This window comes from Camelus ferus, chromosome 5, assembly GCF_009834535.1.
Source record: "Camelus ferus isolate YT-003-E chromosome 5, BCGSAC_Cfer_1.0, whole genome shotgun sequence".
Lineage (NCBI taxonomy): Eukaryota > Metazoa > Chordata > Mammalia > Artiodactyla > Camelidae > Camelus > Camelus ferus.
In genome coordinates, this window is record NC_045700.1 from 4,552,914 (window position 1) to 4,572,578 (window position 19,665).

At 54.0% G+C, this 19,665-nt stretch overlaps 1 protein-coding gene across 20 annotated transcripts in view; it reads right to left on the reverse strand.

Annotated features, from left to right (window-relative positions):
• The window catches only part of BIN1 (bridging integrator 1), a 51,953-nt gene extending 42,003 nt beyond the window's left edge, over nucleotides 1–9,950 (reverse strand). For 6 of the 20 annotated variants that reach the window (XM_032479194.1, XM_032479192.1, XM_032479199.1 and 3 more), the window contains exon 1: nucleotides 9,548–9,946. In XM_032479194.1, coding sequence (XP_032335085.1) covers nucleotides 9,548–9,631 — 84 coding nt within the window. In that variant the 5' untranslated portion in view covers nucleotides 9,632–9,946. Of the gene's footprint in view, nucleotides 1–9,547 lie in introns of all 20 variants that reach the window. The other 14 variants (XM_032479191.1, XM_032479190.1, XM_032479189.1 and 11 more) reach the window with 10 other exon arrangements.
• Between the last annotated feature and the right edge of the window lie 9,715 nt (nucleotides 9,951–19,665).

Sequence of the window (19,665 nt, forward strand, 5' to 3'; positions counted from 1 at the left end):
CCTTGCTCTCATTCACTCATCACCCACATCTAGGCCCCAAGATGGTTACTGATGGGCTGGAGGACCTGTCCTGAGAGATGGGTGCCCTCTCAGAGCAGAGAAACAAGGGGCCCACGTCAGCCAGGAGGGGTAGCAGGGGTCCCCTCGAGGGGTCTCTCCGGCCCTGGTCTCCCTGTGCCAGGTCTGTCCTCAGTGCCACACGGCGGGCCTGGGCTCACCCAGGGCCCAGGCATGTTGGCCGTCATCCTAGGGAGGGGCCGAGCTGAGCAAAGGGTCCAAAGAAAGTAGCAGCAGCTGTTGGAAAAAGGGCTGGAGAGTCTCCATTACCCGGTCCCCCTTCCGGCCCCACAGCGTCCAAGCTCCTCCAGCACAGGGTGGGGGCAGGGTGGGGGGAAGCCCGACCCTTCACCAGCCAGCCGCTCACCCCAAGCCTCATCCACACGTCACCTTACTGTCGTCCATGACTCGCCCGGCCGTCTACGCCTGGAACCTGGGTCCCCACCGGCTGGCATGCCCCCTCATCCTCTGAGGACCCTCCCCGGCTCTGATCCAGGAGCTAGAGGTCCCCCACCTGGCCCTGTGGTCTGGCCTGCAAGGGGAGAGCACACAGGGGTGCCCTGGACAGGGGTGAGCAGATCCACCGAGCCCTCCCTGCTGTCCAGCTCTACAAGCTTAGCGGCGTCATCCGCTCCTCAGTGTCACCTTGGGGCTTCAAGAAAGACAGAGAGAAGCAGGTATGCATGTAATGGGAGGGGGCACAGGAGGTACACTGGCCCTTCCAGGAAGTGGCCCCAGCCCCAACGACTCCAGGATGGCAGCCTTACTCCAGACCCCTCCGTGCCTTCCTGGACACTGGCAGGGGTCATTCCATCAGGAGGAGATGCCACCTCCTCCAAGGAGTCTTCCCTGACTGCCCAAGCCAGAAGGGACGCTCCTCAGGGCCCCAGGGCCCTTCTCTTGCCTCCCCCCCAACCCCACCCCCGGTGCTGGGATAGGCACTGTGCAGGGGGCTGGGAGCTCCTTGAGGGCAGGGGCCAGCTCTTCTCCTCTAGGTGCCCTCAGGCCTCAGCATCCTGGCCGCGGTGGGCAGGCCACAAGCAAGAGGATGGCATAAGGTCATCCCAGCCTCCACCAGCTAATTCAGCATAAGAAGCTGAGGCTTCTAAAGCAAGGACCCAGCGGGGATGCCCTTCTCAGGTGCCCTGGGGGCTCCAGGATGGGGAGACTGGCAGGGGCCCGGGAGGCCTGAGAGCCCTGGCCCAGCCCCTCCCCCCAGCCCTGCTGCAGCTGCGGCTGCTGCCCACTCACTCCCAGCCCGCGGGGCCGGCTCCCCGCTGCCCCACTGCGGGCCTCGAGCTGCAGAGGCAGAGATATCTGTGTCGCCACCCTTCCACAGAGCGGAGACAGCACTGGGGACCTGGCAGTCACCCCAGGCTTGGGGACAGCATGGGGAGGGGGGTACAAATGCCCACTCCCGGGGGCACCATGGACAGTTCCCAGCACCCAAGGCCCAAGCCCCTACCCCAGCTCCAACCCCACCGTCCACCCATACTGTGGCGCTGATCCCACCCCATCTGCTGTGGGACTCAGACCGGGGTCAAGGGCCGGGGCCAAAGGTGAGGTCCAGGAGGCAGCGGGCAAAGGCCTGGCAAAGAACAAGCTGAAAGGGGTCTAAGGACAGAAGTGACTCTTGGGTCTAGCAAATTCCACAACCCCCAGGTCAGCAACCCCCCGCACCTCTGTCACCCCAAAGCTTTCCCAGGTAGGACAAGGACCCCCGGGAGGGCCCCAACTCACTCCTGAGAACTCAGGTCTCTGGGCGGAGCACTGCAGCCCCCAGCTCAGGTAAGCCCCACCGGAGCCCTGAGCCATTTTACTTAGAGAAAAGGTACTGAATGGTGATGCCTGGGTCCCCCGGAATGGCCACTGCTGGGGTATGCTGCACCCCCTCCACCCAACCCCAAGACCTGAGCTCAAACCAGGCCCCTGTGCTCTCTGGGGGCCGGAAATCCTGCAGCCACACCTCCCCCACCCCTCCCACCCTACACCCTGAAACCCTGTGGCCTCCCGGGCCTCTGCCTGGCCATGGGCCTGTCTCCACCCGCTAGAAGAATCCAGGCATCCAAGAAACACATATACACTGAGCACCTACTGTGTGCAGAGCTGGGAGTGCCACAGCAACCACAGGAGGCAGGACCCACCTGCACAGAGCAGATATTTTAGGGAGCTTGCAGTCAAGCCTGGACCCGGGAGAGCATCCTCCCCACCCCGGCTCCAGGCAGCCAGTCCACAGGGTGGACCGCAAGTTCCCCAGAGCTGCGGGTCCCAGACTTCTAGGAAAACCTTCCGTGTGTGTGTGTGTGTGTGTGTGTGTGTGTGTGTGTGTGTGTGTGTGTTCATCGGTATAACTATTTCCTCTCCAAGAACATGAAGAAACAATCATTTCATAAAAGAAACACTGTTGCAACAATACACACAAATGGAGATATAATCTCAGAATAAAGTATGTTCTATTATATTGAATATAATATATATTTTATAGTTGGGACAACACGCACATTGCCTCACCTGTCCTCACCTGCAAGCAGAAGTCGTGTCCCAAGACTTGCATCATGAAATGCCAGGCTGTCCCCTAACCCTGGAGCCCACCAAACACTCCCAAAACAGAAAGGTCATACCCTAAAGTAAAGCTTAGACCCCAGGCTGGGGTCCAGAAGGAGATAAACAATCCCAGATCTCATTTAATGGGGGAGAAGGTGTGGGGACCCAAGTCTGTCAAATGATACCCCCCGAAGACAGGCTTTCTCTCCCTGGTAAGACCCATTTGCTAGTGTCCAGGCCTCCCCCAAGGCCTGACAGCTGTTCACCAAGGAAGTCGCGGCACCCCAGACAGCTGACCAGGACAGCTCATGCACAAGTCACGCCAACGCTCACCTGGTTGCAGCGAGGATGATCATTTTTACACAGCACCTGGCACTCAGCAAGTAGGCCACAAACCGGGCTACCTTTAAGTTAATATTTGACAAAGGCTTCCCCTAGGGCAGGAAGAGCCCGCCTTTCTCTTCTGAATTCCCCAGCCTTGACTCCTGCCAGCCCTTGGCCCTAAGCCAGCTTCACTGCCCAGTCCAGAACCACGTGGCCTCTTGGGGTGGCAGCAGCCTCTTCAGGGAGGCCCCAGGAGCCCCCCCAGTTCCCCCGATGCAGGCCCCAACCCCGGCGCAAGAACCACCCACCCTGCCCTTGGCTCGTGTCCATTTAATTCTCACAGCATCCTCTGGGGCACCCACCACCTACTTCAGTTGAGGAAACTGAGGCTCAAAGGGGTCAACGTGACCTGCGCAAGGGTAGTAACGGGGTGGGGGGGGAGGGAGTCAACCCCAGCTGCCTAGAGACTGGTGGCTTCTACCACCCTGAGGTGCTGCTGGATGTGAAAAACCTTACAGGTGGTCCTCCCCAGTCTCTGCCACCTTTGCAGCCTTCCTCCTCCTCTTTTATCGGCCCCTCCCACCTCCCCTCCCACATCCTGGGTGAGAGCCCCGCCCACCAAGCTGCCCAGGCCCACAACTGGTGGTGCCCTGCTGACTGGTTTCAGCATTAAGTGTCCTTTTCTTTACACTTTAAAAAAAAATTTTTTTTTGCATTCTTTTTTATTGAAGTATAGTCAGTTTACAATGTTGTGCCAATTTCTGGTGTACAGCATAATGCTTCAGTTATGCATATACATACATATGTTTGTTTTCATATTCTTTTTCATTATAGGTTACTAGAAGATACTGAATATAGTTCCCTGTGCCACACAGTAGAAACTTGTTATTCATCTGTTTTATATATAGTACTTAGTATCTGCAACTTTTGAACTCCCAATTTATCCCTTCCCACCTTTCTTCCCCCCAGATAACCATAAGTTTGTTTTCTATGTCTGTGAGTCTGTCTCTGTTTTGCAGATAAGTTCATTTGTGTCTCTTTTTTTTAGATTTCACTTATAAGCGATATCATACAGTATTTTTCTCTTTCTGGCTTACTTTGCTTAAAATAATGAGTGGTGGGGTGGGGAGTAACAGCTCAGTGGTAGAGCACGTGCTTAGCATGCATGAGGTCCTGGGTTCAACCCCAGTACCTCCATTAAATAAATAAAAATCTAATTACCGCCACCTCAAAAAATTTTTTTAAATAAATTCTTTAAAAAACTATGATCATTTAAAAAAAGAAGAAGAAGGATGATCTGCACTTTTAAAGGCTGAGCTGAGCAACCAAACTGCATGGAGGAAGAGCTTCCCTGCTCTCAGGGAAGCTACCTGCCGCAGTACTTTTCATTTCTTTACAGTCTCCCCCAGCCAGAACGTCAGCTCCAGGTGGATGGGGGCTTGACTCTGTTCAGCCCTGTATCCCCCGTCCCTACAACAGTGCCCAGCACAGAGTGGGTGCTCAATATTTGTTTTGTGAATAAATGAGTGAGTAAGTAAACCCTGCAGTCACTTTACTGATGGCCAGAGCAAAGCCCAGGAAGAGGGAAACTAAGCCAGGGTTGCCGGATTTCTGTGGAGGTGAGTCCAGATCCCCCCTGGCACCGCCCGATTCCCTTCCCAGCCCCTCTGCACAGGCACACACACACACACACACCACTCTGGGCTGGGACATTATAAACCCTCATCAGTCCAGGGCTCAGCTGGGATTAGCTGTCTATAGAGGCCTGTAATGGACACTCGCGGGGACAGGGGCCCAGAGAAGGGGCTGTGGGGGAGGGAGGCCTGCAGGTCATCACACTTGCTGTGTGATGGGCCCTTGTCCAAGGCTCTAGTCTCCACGAGCCAGCGAAGAGGAACCATTATTATCCACATTTTATACACGAAGAAACCAGGCTCAGGCTGGTCCTGCAACCTGCCCAGTGTCCCCGCTGGTCAGGGGAGCCTGGGACCACCTGCCCACGAGGCCACACGCCTGCTCCGTCTCTGACACACCCCTGCAGCCGAGGGTAGGACCCAGGGATTCTAGAACTTCATGGAAAAAGAACTATGTGAGTCCGGGCCTTGGCCTCCAGCAGGAGGGAGGGACAGAGCATTCTCCTCACATGCCTGTCCAATCCACATGCCTTGTGAGCGGCAAGCTGGGCAGAGATCGCCTAGTCCAGGGGCAAGGGCCTGGGAGGATGCCGGGGGTGAAGGTGAGGAGGGGGCCCTGGCAGGATCATCTGAGAAGGAGGGAGGTGAAGATTTCAAGCCTCAGCGTCTCCAAGAGCACATGGGATACAGAGATCACTCAAGACTTTATGAAATCCGGCCCAAGTCTACCAGCGTCACCACTCCTGACACACCCCACCCTTCTCTTGGTGACTAGCCAGCCCACCTCCACTCCCCGGCACACACCCTGGCCCAGTTCTGTCCCTCAGGGAACACCTTTTCCAGGCTCCAGGCAGCCCCAGGAGCTGACCGTCCTCTGCAGGCCCCTGAGCAAAACAGCCTGAGCCTGCCTGAGGCCCTGCCATGAGCCCAAAACAGGAGCTCAGCTCACGTCTGGGCCCCAGCCCACCCCGGAGGCCGTGCTTCCAACCTCCACGCCCACAGTCCTCAGCCAAATGTCCACCAAGCCTCCATGAACACCCTACCCAGGAAGGACGCCTGGCTGGGAAGCCTTCCTCCAGCACTGGCAAGAGGCACCATCTCTGTAAATAACTCAGGTCCAGGGAGAAGGGCAGAAAACCTGGTGCAAGATCAGAGGAAAGGGACCCAGGGCAGGGAGGTACAGAGAGACTGGGGCAAAGACAACATGGGGGCAGATGAGAGAGAGGACACCCAGGGAAGAGAGGTGGACACCATGAAGGGGAGGGCAATGTGGGATCTGGGTGGAGGACAGCCCCGCTGGCTGGGGCCCGGGGCCTCAGAGGCCCTCTAGCAGGCCCAGGTGGGCTCCCTGCTCCCAGGGCACCTGCCTTCGGTGTGGCGTGGCTGCTCTGAAGGCTGCTGTAAGCACAAAGTCTGGTGGTAAAGGCCTGGCTCCTCCCAAGGAGACCACTGTGGCTACAGTATGAGAACCTTAATCATGCAAATGAGCATGGCACCATGGTGGCCATATGTCAGGGTCCTATAAAATGACTGCCACTGCACCTTTTCTCCAGTAAGCATCTGCCCCGACATGCCAGGGCTAGGCTGCCCACTGACAGCCCCCCGGGGCCCAGCCCCTCCAAGCCCTGCCTCCCCATCCCCTGTGGGCTCAAGGATGTGGTGGGGGGCAGACCAGGGGCAGAGAGACTTCCTCCCTGTGCCTTTCATTGGTCCGGCTCCACCAGCACAGGCCGGCCTCCCTCCTGCCTGCTCCACGAGCACTTCTGGGCAGTGGACCTCAGGGGCAAGCAGGCCAGATTCTACCCCCACCCCAGCTGTCCCTTCTCCCCAACAGTCCCATCCCCCAAAAGACCCAGCCCGCCAATCCCTAATCCTCTGTCATTTGACCCAGGCTCCACCCCCAACTCAGCTCTGCCCAGCCACCTACTGAGGCCCAAAAATGGACAGAGTCATTTATAGAGGGTCCGACCAGCCAAATGCAATGGGAAGATGACCTCATGGGGCCTGGGTCCGAACTCCAGGCACGCGGTCTGCACCGGAGGGCCCTGGGGGCAGCCGGGGACTGGGAGGCTAGCGGTGATGGAGCCAGGCTGGCAGCCCCTGGGGACCCCTCCCAGATGGTCTCATGCCCCCTCACACTAGGGTCAGAGGCCACAAGACCTGACAACGATAATCCCCTTGCCAGCCAGAGCTGTGTGCACCCTGTTCCCCAAGGCACCCTGGGCTCTGCTCAGGACCAGGCACCGAACACCGGTCCAGGCAGGATCTGCTGAACCAGGGAAGGCAGGGCAGCACACAGCACAAGTCAGCCCACTCAAGGGCCTGCATCAGGTCTCCCCAGCCAAGCCCCCAAAGACCCTTGTTTGTTCCTAAACAGTCACTCTGCACCAGCTGGGGCCAGATGAACGCTGGGCACAGGCAGCACCAGACCAGGGGTGGAGGACGGCAGATGGACGGGCCACACCAAGCCAGGGCCCATGGTGAGACTCACACTGAGCAGGGGGACGGGAGGGCTGGCTCCACAGGTAGGCACCAGAGGGCAACCCTTCTCCAGTATGCTGTCCATCTAAGCCTAGGCAGATATTGGGGCTGAAAGGAGATGCGGGGAAATTGAGGGAGAGGAACAGAAGAGAGAGATCGGACCCTCCTTTCTACATGGTTAGACCTAGGACCTCCACCAAAGCTCCTCCTGTCCCTGGTCTGGAAAGGCCCTACTATACCAATGGGCCAACTGTAATTTCCCCATCACTCACAGATGTGACCAAGGTGAGGTGGGGGCGGAGTGCCTCTGAGGCCACGGACCATGCGAGTTAGATGTGGTCCTGAATGCCGCAGAAGACAGTGAGGCAGCCAGGTCAGCGGAACCCAGGCTGCCACACAGACTCTGAGCCTCAGGAGGGCACAGGGAAAAGACCGGTGTGTGCAGAGGAGTCAAGCTTCCTGGGAAAGGGGACTGCAGTCAGGCCAACAAAGGAGTCTACTTTCCCTGGCTGAGTCAGGGCGTGCTCTGATTGTGATGGGGGAGGGTCTCCCAACCAGCACCTGCCCGTGGGGCAGGGAACAGCAGCAGTGCTCAGCAACACCAGCTCCCCAGAGGTCCAGGCTCCGGCAGGGCCAGCCCTTGGCCAAGGCCAGCATCCATAGTTGACCAGCTGTCAGCCAACTGCCCATGGCCACAGAGCAGGGGCCAAAGAGGGAAGGGTGACAGCTTAGTGGGGTCAGTGATGACACATCGCCACGTGCGCAGAGGGGATACAGCCCATGGCTGCCTACTGCCCCTGCAGTTACTGGAAGGTGCCATTGCAGGAACAAGGCAAATAGGGCAAAGGGGACACAGCAAGAGCAAAGGGAAGCCGGGGAGAACCTGGACATCAGTGGAGTGGGGGCAGGGAAATTGTTTCCGCTGTTCCTCTCCTTCCCATTCATCTTCCTCAGCCCCTTAGGGGCAGGAAGTAGGCTTAGGCCCAGGGCACCTAAATGGATTATCAGTCACGGGAGTTGGCGGGGCGGGGGGGGGGGGGTGCCACAAGGGCAGCAGCATGTCCCCCCTCCCAACCTGGGCGACTGAATCTTCCCAGGCCCCAGCCAGCTATCTGTGGGGCTCTAATCCCTCGGCCGGCCCCGGGAGGGGAGGAGGACAGCTGGGGCAGGCCAGATCTGGAGTTTGGCTGAGGGCCCTTCCCTCCACGCACACCCGCCCACCTCCTTAGCCCGGGACCACAAGGATGAGCAGCAGGGGAAGCTCTCGCCGCCCAGGCCACCCCCACCCCCACCATCACGTGGCTGCATCCTCAGGGAGCCCGCAGGTCTCAGCTGCAAAAGTCATTGTTTATAAACAGCCACAAGCCTGGCGGGGGAAGGCAGGCCGGTCTCCGGATTCCCAACCGGCCGTGGGCCGTGTGTCGGGCGGGAGAGGGGACAGACCCAGTCAGGGGGGCACCAGGGGGGCCACCTTGGCTGGAGCACAGATTCTGCAATCTCAGATTTCAGAGTCGGCGTCGGCAGGGGAAGTGGCGTCAGCAGCTGGCGTGATCCAATTCAATAAGCCAGAGGCAGCTAGGGATAGAAAGACGAGCGAGCGCGGACCCCCGCCCCCCGCCCCATCCTGCATTTCCTGCAGTGTCAGGGTGCCCCGGGAAGCCCCGGCTCTATGCCCCCGGCCCAGGGCCAGCCGCTCTCCGCGCCCAGGGGGTCGGGTTTCCTGCGGTGCCCGCCATCCCCGCGGCCGCGGGCTCCCGAAACCATAGCCGCCACCCTCTCCCCGGCCGCCGGAAACGCGAAGCCCCTGCTTGGGCGAGGGCACCTCCGGAGGGGCGCGCAGCCCTCTGCTCCCCGGGAGCCAGGCCGAAGCTTCCAGGCCGCAGGCACCTCTCGGGCAAGGAAACCTGACCCCTCCTTCGGCCCGCGGGGAAAGAAGGTGGAGAGGCGGGTGGAGAGGAGGGAACAGCGGGCGCTGGAGGCGCCCAGAGGCCTGGAGCGAGCGCGCGGGCCCCGCGGGCGGAGGGGCAACCTCGGGATTCCCGGAACTGAGCGACCCGGGGAACCAGGGACAGGCCCCCTCCCCCCAGCGCCCGCTCCGCATGCCCGGCCCGCGTGGTCCCAGAGGGCTCGGGGCGCCACCTCGCCTCCCAGCCTCCGGGCCTCGGCCTCCAGGGCGAGGTTAGCCCGGACCTCGCGCCCCGAGAAGAGCGTGGGCCGTCTCTTAGCTGCAGACGTGCGGCGAAGATGCAGAGCGGCGGCGGGGGGAGGAGGGGGACAAGGGGACAGCTGCGCCCTCTCCTGCCCCCGCCGGAGGTGAGGAGACAGAGGACGCGGACGCACAGGGCACCCAGAGTGCCGGGGGGGCGCAGCCTGCGGACCCCCGAGGGCCCTTGGCAACGGTCTATCGCAGGTGACAGCGCCAGACCCCGGGTGAGGTCCAGCCCCCGGTGCGGGGGTCGGGGACAGGTGTCCAGATCGCGCGGCGGCCGGGGCTCAGGCTCGCTCACCTTTTCCTGCGCGCGAGTGAGCTTCTTCTGCACGTTGCTGGCGAACTTCCCAGCCGTCACCCCCTTGCTGCCCATCTCGGCCATCGCGGCTCAGGCTCGCCCGGTGGCGGGCGCCGATCTCCCAGCCCCCGGCCCCGGCCCCCGCCGCGCGTCCGGCCCCGGCTCCGGCTCCACGCCGCGCACTAGACAGCCGCGCCGACTGACGGAGGCGGAGCGTGCGCCCGGCGAGCGAGCGAGCTACGCGGGGACCGAGGGAGGGACGGACGGACGCGGGGAGGGGGAGGAGGGGCCGGGCCTCGAGCGAGCAGCGGTCAGCGCCCCCCGCCCGCCCCTCCGGACAAGACACTGCCTTTTAAAGGGCCACTCCAGGCTTTGGAACCGCTCGGCCGGCCAAGAGGGAGCGGCGCCCACTGTGGCCGAGGCTGCGCCGGCGAGTGGGACTCCAGGGTGGCTCCGATGACACCGCCCCGGGGCGGGGACTACAACGACAGTCCTGGGACCCGCGCTGCCGCGGGCCCGCCTCCCTCCCAAGTAGTCGCCTCCTGCAGCCCAGGAAAGGAGGCTAGATGGAGGAGAAGGGTGCTTTCAAAAACCAAAGATCAAGTGTAGTGACTGGTGCGCGCCCCCGAAATCGGAGCGCCCGGGCTGGGAGCGCGCCGCCGGAGCCCCCTCTCCTTCCCCGGGGCTTACCTCTGGCCCCGCTGTCGACCCTCGGCCTCCTCCTGGCCTGTAGGCTCACCCTTCTCGACTTGGGGTCTCGGGCGCCTCCGGTCAGCTGTCCCCCGTGCCTAGTTCCAGGCCAACCAGGCTCTCGGTTTTCTAATTTGCGGATAACTATTATTATTATAATAAGAGCCTAACAGTACACTCAGTGCCTCTTCGACAGGCATTATCTCAGAATCAGTCTCCAAAGCAGCCCTATTCGATTGGTGCTATTATTTTTCCGTCTTACAAATAAGGCACTGAGAAGCCTGGAACCAGACCTCTGACTCTCCATCCCAGGCTCTCAGCCACCATCTCTGGGGTTGTCTCCTATTCCGGGCTGGAACATAAATGATCAATGGTCATTATTCAAAGAGTAGATAAGGTTATTGCTAACCGACCAGTGACAACTTTGCCAACAGACCAATGACACTGGTTTGAAACTAATAAATGTCCACTGGGTCTACTCATACCACCCACACCCCTCCCCAAGGATGCCACAGCACTGCCCTAGAGGACAGGGTATGTCCCTGGAAGTTTCCTCAGGGATGTGGGCTGAGTTGGCTGGAGAGGGGAGCCCTGGAGGCCATGCTGAGGGGGCCCAGATGTGTCCAGCGCCCCGGAGGAGTGAGGGCAGAAGTCCCTGGGAGGAGCAGGGAGGCTCTTACACCAAGACCCCCATACGCATGGAGAAACTGAGGCCCAGGAATAAAAGGTTCAGCCTGGGTTCCCCGGGGAAGGCTCCTCCCCAATCTCTCTGGCTACTCCACCCGGTTTATTACAAGGCCTCTCAGCACCTCAGTCTTCTTAGCCTAGCATTATTCCTGTTTCGGAGGAAAACAGACCGAGGCTCTACAGCTGCTGAAAATCACAAGGGAACAAGGGATAAGCAGAAATTCAGACCCAGGCTCTCCTGCACTGAAGCCCTCAGCTGATACCCCAAACTGCCTCCCAGGAAAAGCACTCTGTCAAAATTATTACGATAAATTTGGGCCCGATTCCTGAGTTACAAAAGCAAAACCTAAACCATGCAGACTGGGTTTCTAAGACAGCTTTCGCCTGAAAGCTCATCATGCTTTCACCTCATGGTCTCTCTCCTTCTAATTTTATGTTTGGCACTTTTCTAACCATCTTCGAGGGGCAATTTCTTCCAGCAGTCCTCGAAGAAAAGGAGGAAATCAAATCGTATTACAGTCAGCCCCCAGGGAACGGGGAGATTCTGCTTGGCTGGACTGCGGTGTTTCAAAATATCACTTGCCAGTGATGATGAAAATAATACTTAGGTATAATTATGACTGAAAAGAAGACAGGAAATTGTGCGTGCACTAACTTTGCAACCACACAAAAATAAATATAAATGCTCGTGATCAAAGACCAAAAGAACCAGGCACAAGGAAATAGGTCAAGGCATTATGACTGATTTTTTTCCCTTTGATTTCTAAATATTCTGTAATATGCTGTGTTACTTTCATAACTAAAAAATACACACACATCTCTTTAGAGAAGGCAATTCTTTATCTGATCTCTGGAATGGAGAGACTTTTCTAAGCACAAAACCATTGGAAAACGTATTGAAATAAAAAGTGCTAGTTTGAGGGTATGGAAAAATAAAAATTTTTTAAACCTCAAAAAATACCATTAACACATAGGATGAAAATTTGGAAGGAAATTCTCCAAAAGGTTATTATAAGTCCAAACGGTAGAAATGTAGGAGATTTTTACTTTCTTCTTCATAGTTTTTTATGGTATCTGACTTTTTACTGAGATAGTCCATTGTTTTTATGATGGAAAAACATAAACTTTTCAGGAAAAAATTAAGTTATTTCCACTTTGAAAAGAAAGTTGGCATTAAAAATTAACAGGTAGAAGAAAGTGGGAAACATTTTTGAAAATAAAATAGAACTCTCACAATTCATAAGAAAAGCTAATATTCCAACAAATAAATGAACAAATGGCACAAAAGGACAATTGACAAAATTGGGGATTTAAATGATCAGGACATGGATATTAAGAGTTCTGTTTCAGCAGGAAAAAAAAGGAAAAAGAAAAAGAAAAAGAAAAAGAAAAAGTGTTTGTTAAATCAATGAGAGACCGTTCTTGCCCTGACTTTCACCAAGTCAGCAAATCGTCTTTTCAATTATGTTACTTAAAATCAGAGAGACGGATACTCTCACGTACTACAGATACAGAATTTCTGGAAAGCAATCTTGGAGTGTGTATTAAGAACCATCAAAATATCTATATTCTGCAACTCTCCAATCCCAAGTACAGGAAATAACTCACAATTTTAGCAAAGCGTTAGTCACACAGATGTTTATCACATAATAATAGTACGAGACTGACAGCATGAGTGTTGGCTATTTTTGTTGCTGTTACTATTCGTGTCTGTGCACTCCCTCAGTCTCCAGACGTTTCTTAGCACTTACTAGGTAACTGTCCTGGGCTCAGCTCTGCCAGCGGTGGGGCGATGAAGCCCCTTCCTCTGGAGTTCACTGTGTGGACGGCTGGTTGGGGCTGGGAGAGGTGGGAGGCCCTTTGAGGGAGTGATGTTGACAACCTGATGGAGGCACTGACAGGGCAAGGAGGGGAGCCTGGTACCTGTGAAAATACCGAGGCAGGAATCCATGAGCAGACATCAGATGAGCAGACAATATCCGACGTGCTATTGGTGTGTCTTTCCTTCTGCACTTTTAGGACCCAGGCCTCCCAGCTTCTGCATCCCTCCCGCTCTTGACAGCAACCTGGCTGCCCATCCAGCCCAACCCCTGGCCTATACCCAAGGCCTGATACCAACAGTGATTAAACTCCAGTCTAGCTGAACATAAGATATTTAGCAAAACAACACTCCTAATGTGTCTGGGATGAGGAACTGCTGTAACGGGCGTTAATGAAATAATGCAGGATATTAAATTATACAGCGGGGGTGGGGAGGGCATAGCTCAGTGGTAGAGCACATGCTTAGCATGCACAAGGTCCTAGGTTCAATCCCCAGTACCTCCATTAAAAGTAAATAAATAATTCCCCCTTTCCGGGGGGAAAGGGGGTAGGAAGGGATAAATTTGGGAGTTTGAGATTTGCAAATGTTAACCACTATATACTGAAAAAGATAAAGAACAAATTTCTTCTATATAGCACAGGGAGCTATATTCAATATCTTGGAATAACCTTTAATAAAAAAAGAATATGAAAACACATGTATGTATATATATGCACGACTAGGACATTGTGCTGCACACCAGAAATTGACACATTGTAATTGACTATACTTCAATAAAAATAATTAAGTAAGTAAATAAATAAAACCCTAATTACCTCCCCTTCAAAAAAAAGCCTATTAGTTCATTTTTTTTTAAATAAATAAAAATAAATTGTACAACAGGAGAACGCCAAATGATATCCAAATGTGGTCAGTCTCGCTGAGTGAAGCAGTTCGGCTTAGGTTTGGTTTGGTTTTTTTCCCTCTTCTTTTTTATTTTCCAAACTTCATTCATGCACTCTTCTTGTAATCAGAAGGAAATGCTATTCAAAATACAGACTGAAAGGAGGAAACTGTTCCCTGAGACTCTGGTTGGAAAACCACAGTGTGATCGAGCTTGTGCCACGCCTGATGGCCTGCGTGTCAGAGCCATGAGGTCTGAGGAAATGATTTTTTTTTAAAACACTGAAAAAGTCAGACGAGCAAAGGGAGACAAAAGAGCTTTGCGCCAGCTTTTCTTCAGTCCTTCAAGAACTGAATAAGAGGCTCAGAGCTGGCACCATGGCTCTTATCAACCTCATCCTGTCCTTTACAAAGCAAGACTTTTTGTTTTATTCTCTTTCAACTGTCAGAGTAATCCTGTGTTCGATAGCAGGAGAACCCCTTGCCATTCTCTTGTAGATGAAGACTTGGAGAAACTTGGAGAAGACAGGTCGACCCAAAGGCATGCGGCCAATGGGTCCTGGGCTCGGATCATTTAGCACCTGGCCATCTCCAGTGTGGGGAACAGACTAGCTCCAAACCTTCCTCCTGGAACAGCAGGCTTCACTTCTTACACAGACAGGGAGGATGCTGAAGAATCTATAGCAGAACCAGAAGGGGATATGTCTAGGATCCTGCCTAGAAAATGAAGATGACAAGTGTTGAGAATTGGGAGATGGGGACAGAGAGAGAAACAAAGACAGAGAGACAGACATAACAATATTATTGTAGAGCCTGGTTCCAGTCATGCCAGAATCCTGCTCACTCCCCACCTCCCACTATCCAGCTAAACAAGCCAACACATTTTTTTTTTCTTTCTAAAGCCAATCTGAGGTCACTCACAATTGTCATGACTAATACACAGTTACCCAAAACCTGTCCTTCTAAGAGGCAACCCTGGTGAATCCCTAATGCTACAAGTGCTTTCAAGTTAGAGTTTCTCTTGAGCATCTCTACCTGGTCCATCTGAATTAATATAAAATGCCCAAACTTGGATAGTTTTGCGTGAAAGGGGAAAAATAATTACACTGGGATCTTAGGCCTAACGCAGGACTAACCTGGGCAAATCGCGACTTCTGAATACAGAGTCAATGGGTAGGAGTGCAGAATACAGTGCAAAGGAAGCTAAGGGCATGCAGTTCACAGCCTATGGTCAGGCTGGTCCTCAGGACAAATGCCTGTCCATTCTCCCAGGCCTGTCACGTCATCTTGCAGGGGACATTTGCATATATGGGAGGGCACGCCCCCCCCCAAGGATCTTCTGAATGGAGATCTGTCGCTAGGCTTCACCTCCTGGCTTCCAACCCAGTGCTTAGTGACTTTGGCAAATGGCAGTTAACTATTCTGCCATCCCATCCTGAAGATCAGGGACAGTGTCTCTTAGTTAATCTGGTTTGTGGTCCTCTTTGCTGCTGAGGCACAGGAGGCTGACCTCTGCCAGCTTGACAGACAGGTCAGTAGGGGTACAGAAAAGCAAATAGCCCTTCGCCCTGCACTCTCCTTCAATAAGTCATGCCTGAGTTCCTCTAGAAGCAAGAGTCCAGCCTTTGGAAACGCTCACTGGAGATTTATGATCATTGTCTTGGTCTTATCTTGGAAAAAAAATGGTTTACAAAACAAAATGTCCCAACAAGATTGCCCACGTACGTTTTTAAGCATTTCTAAAGTTTCATTTATCTATAAACAAACTAGCCAGCCATCAGAAGGAATACTAAGAGAACTGGCCAGTCCCTTGAAGCTGGGCTTCATTTACAGTATACGAGGCACCCTTCAGGAAAGCATTTTCAGGGCATGTAACAAAAGCCTTACGAACACTGGCCTCCTAAGATGCGTCTGAGACTATCCTTTAAAACAGTTAAAAGCACAATTACAATGACATTCCTTACAAGAGAAACAGTGAAAAGTTGGAAACAGCCTAAATGTCCAAGCATGAGTTGGTGAAATAAGTTAATTTCTAAATTTCAGTCTATCTAGATTTTGAGTATTAATCCACAGTTAAAAATTGATACATGGGACTTCTTCAAAATTTAGAAAGTCTGCTCTTCTAAAGATACCATTAGGACAATGAGAAAGTGATCGCCTCGGATAAAAACTACTCCTGGAGAAGGCAAACAATCCATTAAAAAAAAAAAAAGGAAAGAAAAATAAGGAAACAAAACAAAACACAGGTAAATGATCTGGGAAAAAAACCTTCGCCAAAGAAAGTGGCAATAAGCCACCTGAGAAGATGCTAAAATTCATTAGTCTTTAGGAAAATGCAAATTAATACCACAATGAGCGGACACTACACACTCCCCAAAATAGCTAAAATGAAAAAACTGACAACACCAAATGTTGACAAAGATGTGAAGCAACCAGAATTCTGCCGAGAGCCACATCTTCCCTTGATTCGGATTCCTCCTTTGCTCATGACAAATTTTTCTTTTTCTTTCTCTTTTTCTCCTACCTCTGCTTTGGGCCCATCTGCGTGTTTCACCCCCAGAGAGTCCTGTGGCTACACCTGGGTGGAAGGAGCCCAGCTCATCCCTTCAGTGCCCAATATGCACTGGGGCTTTGAATGTATCCTTCCTGAGGACATACGCACATACCCAACTCTCCTGCCCTCATTCCTCATCGGGCTGCCTGGCGACCCCTCCTCATCCTTCAGACCCAGCACACACATCATATCCTCCAGAGAGCCTTCTTCCACCCATCAAACTCAGGCAAAGCTCAGTGACCCGCCTCTGTATTCCCCAGAGTCCTGTGCTTGCCTTTCTCACACACCTAGCATCCCCGACAAAAAGTCATTCTGTAATAGTGGGGGGAAGGCACTCTGGGAGTCAATTCTTCACTCTTCCTGCTAGCATTCACTGTGCTCCTCTTGGCCTTGGTGACGACCAGAGCTGGCAGAGGAGGTTATGTTCCTCTGGGGAGGAAGAAACATTTCTTGCTCATACTCCAAGTTGAGAAGTGACCACCCCTTGCATGGAACTGTGGTTGCCTTTAAGTGGACGTGATACCCAGTTTGAGAACTACAGCCTCCGACTGAGGCTCCTGAGGGGCAGGGACTGGGTCTGGTTAGCTCTGACCCCCGATCTCCTCCACGTGACTGGGCACAGATCAGGTGCTCAGCCAATGGATGCTGGATGTTACCCCTGTGTGTGGCGCTGGGCATGATCCACCCAAGTTCAGGGAGGCGCTCAGCACCAAAGTGTGGAGATCTACCAGAGCTGAGGTCTTACTAGTGGATAGGCTGCATTCGTTCAAAGTCACCTGCCTCCTTGTCTTTCCATATATGCCCCACCCTTGTCACCTCCTCTCTTTTGGGGGGGGGGGGTAAGTAGTTATTTATTTATTTATTTATTATTTATTTATTTATTTATTATTATTTATTTATTTATTTAATGGAGGTGGTGGGGATTGAACCCAGGACCATATGCATGACAAGCATGTGCTCTACCACTGAGCTATACCCTCCCCACCTTACTGACATTTGCTACCTGAAGTATGCTGCATTGGCTTACGGTTATGCCACTGACCTTGAGTGATTCACTTATCTCCTGCTGACTTGTATTGCTTCTAAAACCAGCTTCTGCCACCCCAGCCCAGTTCCCCAACCCGGGGAGCTGGTGGGAGCACTGAGGACACTGCTGAGCTCTAACTGGTGGACCTTGGGGTGTAGGGGTGTGGCAGGACAGACAGTGATGCACATTCACAGAGTGCAGGTGGCCAGCATCACTCTTGCAATGAAATCATGTTTCTCACATTTTATATTTTACAGAGGAGGACACAGAACATAATAATAGTTTTTGTTCATTTCAAGTAAACAGCTGACAATGTCCGATTCAATACACAACAATGCTTCCTTAAATAAAAAAAAAAAGTGGCTGAAAATATGTGCATTCCAAGGTAGTGGGGACAGATCACAATCCATGGTCCTGGCCGTGCAGGAAAGAATCGACTTCCTTTATTCTTCTTTCTCAAAACCTTATTGCACCAGCAGGTCACTCCCGCCCCGGCTGGACTCCCATTTCTCCAGACGTAGAAAGCTCTGGTTCTCACATGTGCCTTCTGGACACTTCTATACACCACAGGGTGCTCCCTGGCCTCTCTCCAGTCTGGGGTCCTGTGTCACCCATATCGTGGGTCTGTTCTGGGACTTGAGAGAAACATCCAGCCAGCATTAGGCAAGCACTGAGCCAGCCAGCCGTGGACACCGGGGACACACAAAGTAGAATCAAGCAGCGTCTTGCCTACAAGGAGTCCTCAGCCTGGGAGGAAGACAGGCAGTCCCCTACAAGTACCCAAGGGAGACGCTCATCTATAACATCATAAAGGCGCTGCCTGTGGCCCAAATTTCTACCAGTGGGAGAGCGTCCCGAACAAGGGTAGACACTGTGAATTGGCTTGGCAGCCACACAAACGTGGACACCACTGGAGGAGAGCACCTGCCCCAAGTGGACTTGGACCTGCAGCTGCAGCTCTTGGGGATGGGGGTGGGGGTGGGGTTCCCGGCAGCTAGCACCCTGCGGTACCCACTCCAAAAGCCCGACACTTTTGCAAGTCATCTGCAGAAACTAAGACATTCCCAAGCAGTGAGCAGGCTCTTGGCCCAGCAGGTCAGAGAAAGCTGTGAGGTAGTCCGGGGCTGGGTCCACCCTGCCCCAGGGTCCAGGCGAGGACAATCTGGCAGCCAAGAGGAAGCTGAGTTCCAGGGATTCTTGGAGAGGGCCCTGGGCTGGCTTCTGGAACCATCGTATCTACGCTGCATCTACACGGCTAAGTAACCACGCCCCCCAAGTCGGCCTCGCCCGAATCCTCCTCCTCTCCTCCTCCTCCCGCCCACAGCCTGCCCTCCTTCAGGGCCCACCCCCACCCCTCCTAACCGCCCCTACCACCGCTCCGTCGTGTGCCTAGCCCTCTTGGTTGGACCCCGATCTTCCCCCTCCAACCTGCCTCCTCCCCACTGCCCAGGGAGATCTTTTTCTAAGATGTTCATCGATTGATCATGCCGTTCTCCTGCCCTTCACTGCCTCCCCCGAGACGGCAGCATAAATTACAAATACCTTAGATAGACACCCAGCGCCCCGGAGGCCCCGCCCGCGGCCGTACATCTGCCTCCGCCCACACGCCCAGCCCTTTCCGCCCCTCCTCACCCCCATGCCGTGGCCCGAGCTCTCCGCTCTGTCTGACCAGCCTCCCCTTCTTTGCCTCACTGGTTCCAGCTCATCTCCCTAGACCCAGTTCAAGACTCCGCCATCCAGGAAGTCTCCCCAGGTCCGCCAGCTGGACCATTGCCTTTGCTCCGAGACCCCACAGCTCTCCTTCCAGCGCCTTCTCTGTCCGTCCTGAGAGGAGGCCTCCACGTTATTCATCATCGTATCCCCGGTGCCCGACAGCCCTGATGCATGACGCACCTGATGCTTGGGAGAAGCAGGGAGTGGGAGGCAGGGGGCAAGGGATGTCGTATTACCGGTACCCTTTGACTTGATGGCGCGCTCCTCTGGGGCAAGCGCTGCTAACTTCATCGGGGCACCTGCCAGGCAACCAGACAGTATCTGCACAGAAAAGGCCTCAATCCCGGCCCCTCCGCCCCGACCCCGTGATTCTCACATGGGGACTGTGGGCCCTGATACACTCCATCTTAATAATTTTTTCCTAAAAGAAGTTTTTTTTTTTTTAATTTTGCCATCCTTTATTTCTTTGATTTTTTTATTTTTATTTTTATTTTATTGGGGGTTAGGTAATTAGGTTTATTTATTTATTTTTAACGGAGGTACTGGGGGTTGAACCCAGGACCTCATGCACGCTAAGCACACACTCTACTACTGAGCTATACCCTCCCCCCATTTCTTTCATTTTTGATTTTGAAATAACGACAAATCACAGGAAGTGACAAGGCCATTCAGATCCCATGTACCCTCCACCCCATTTCCTTTGGTAACAGCTAACGTAACTATGATACAATATAAAACCAGGA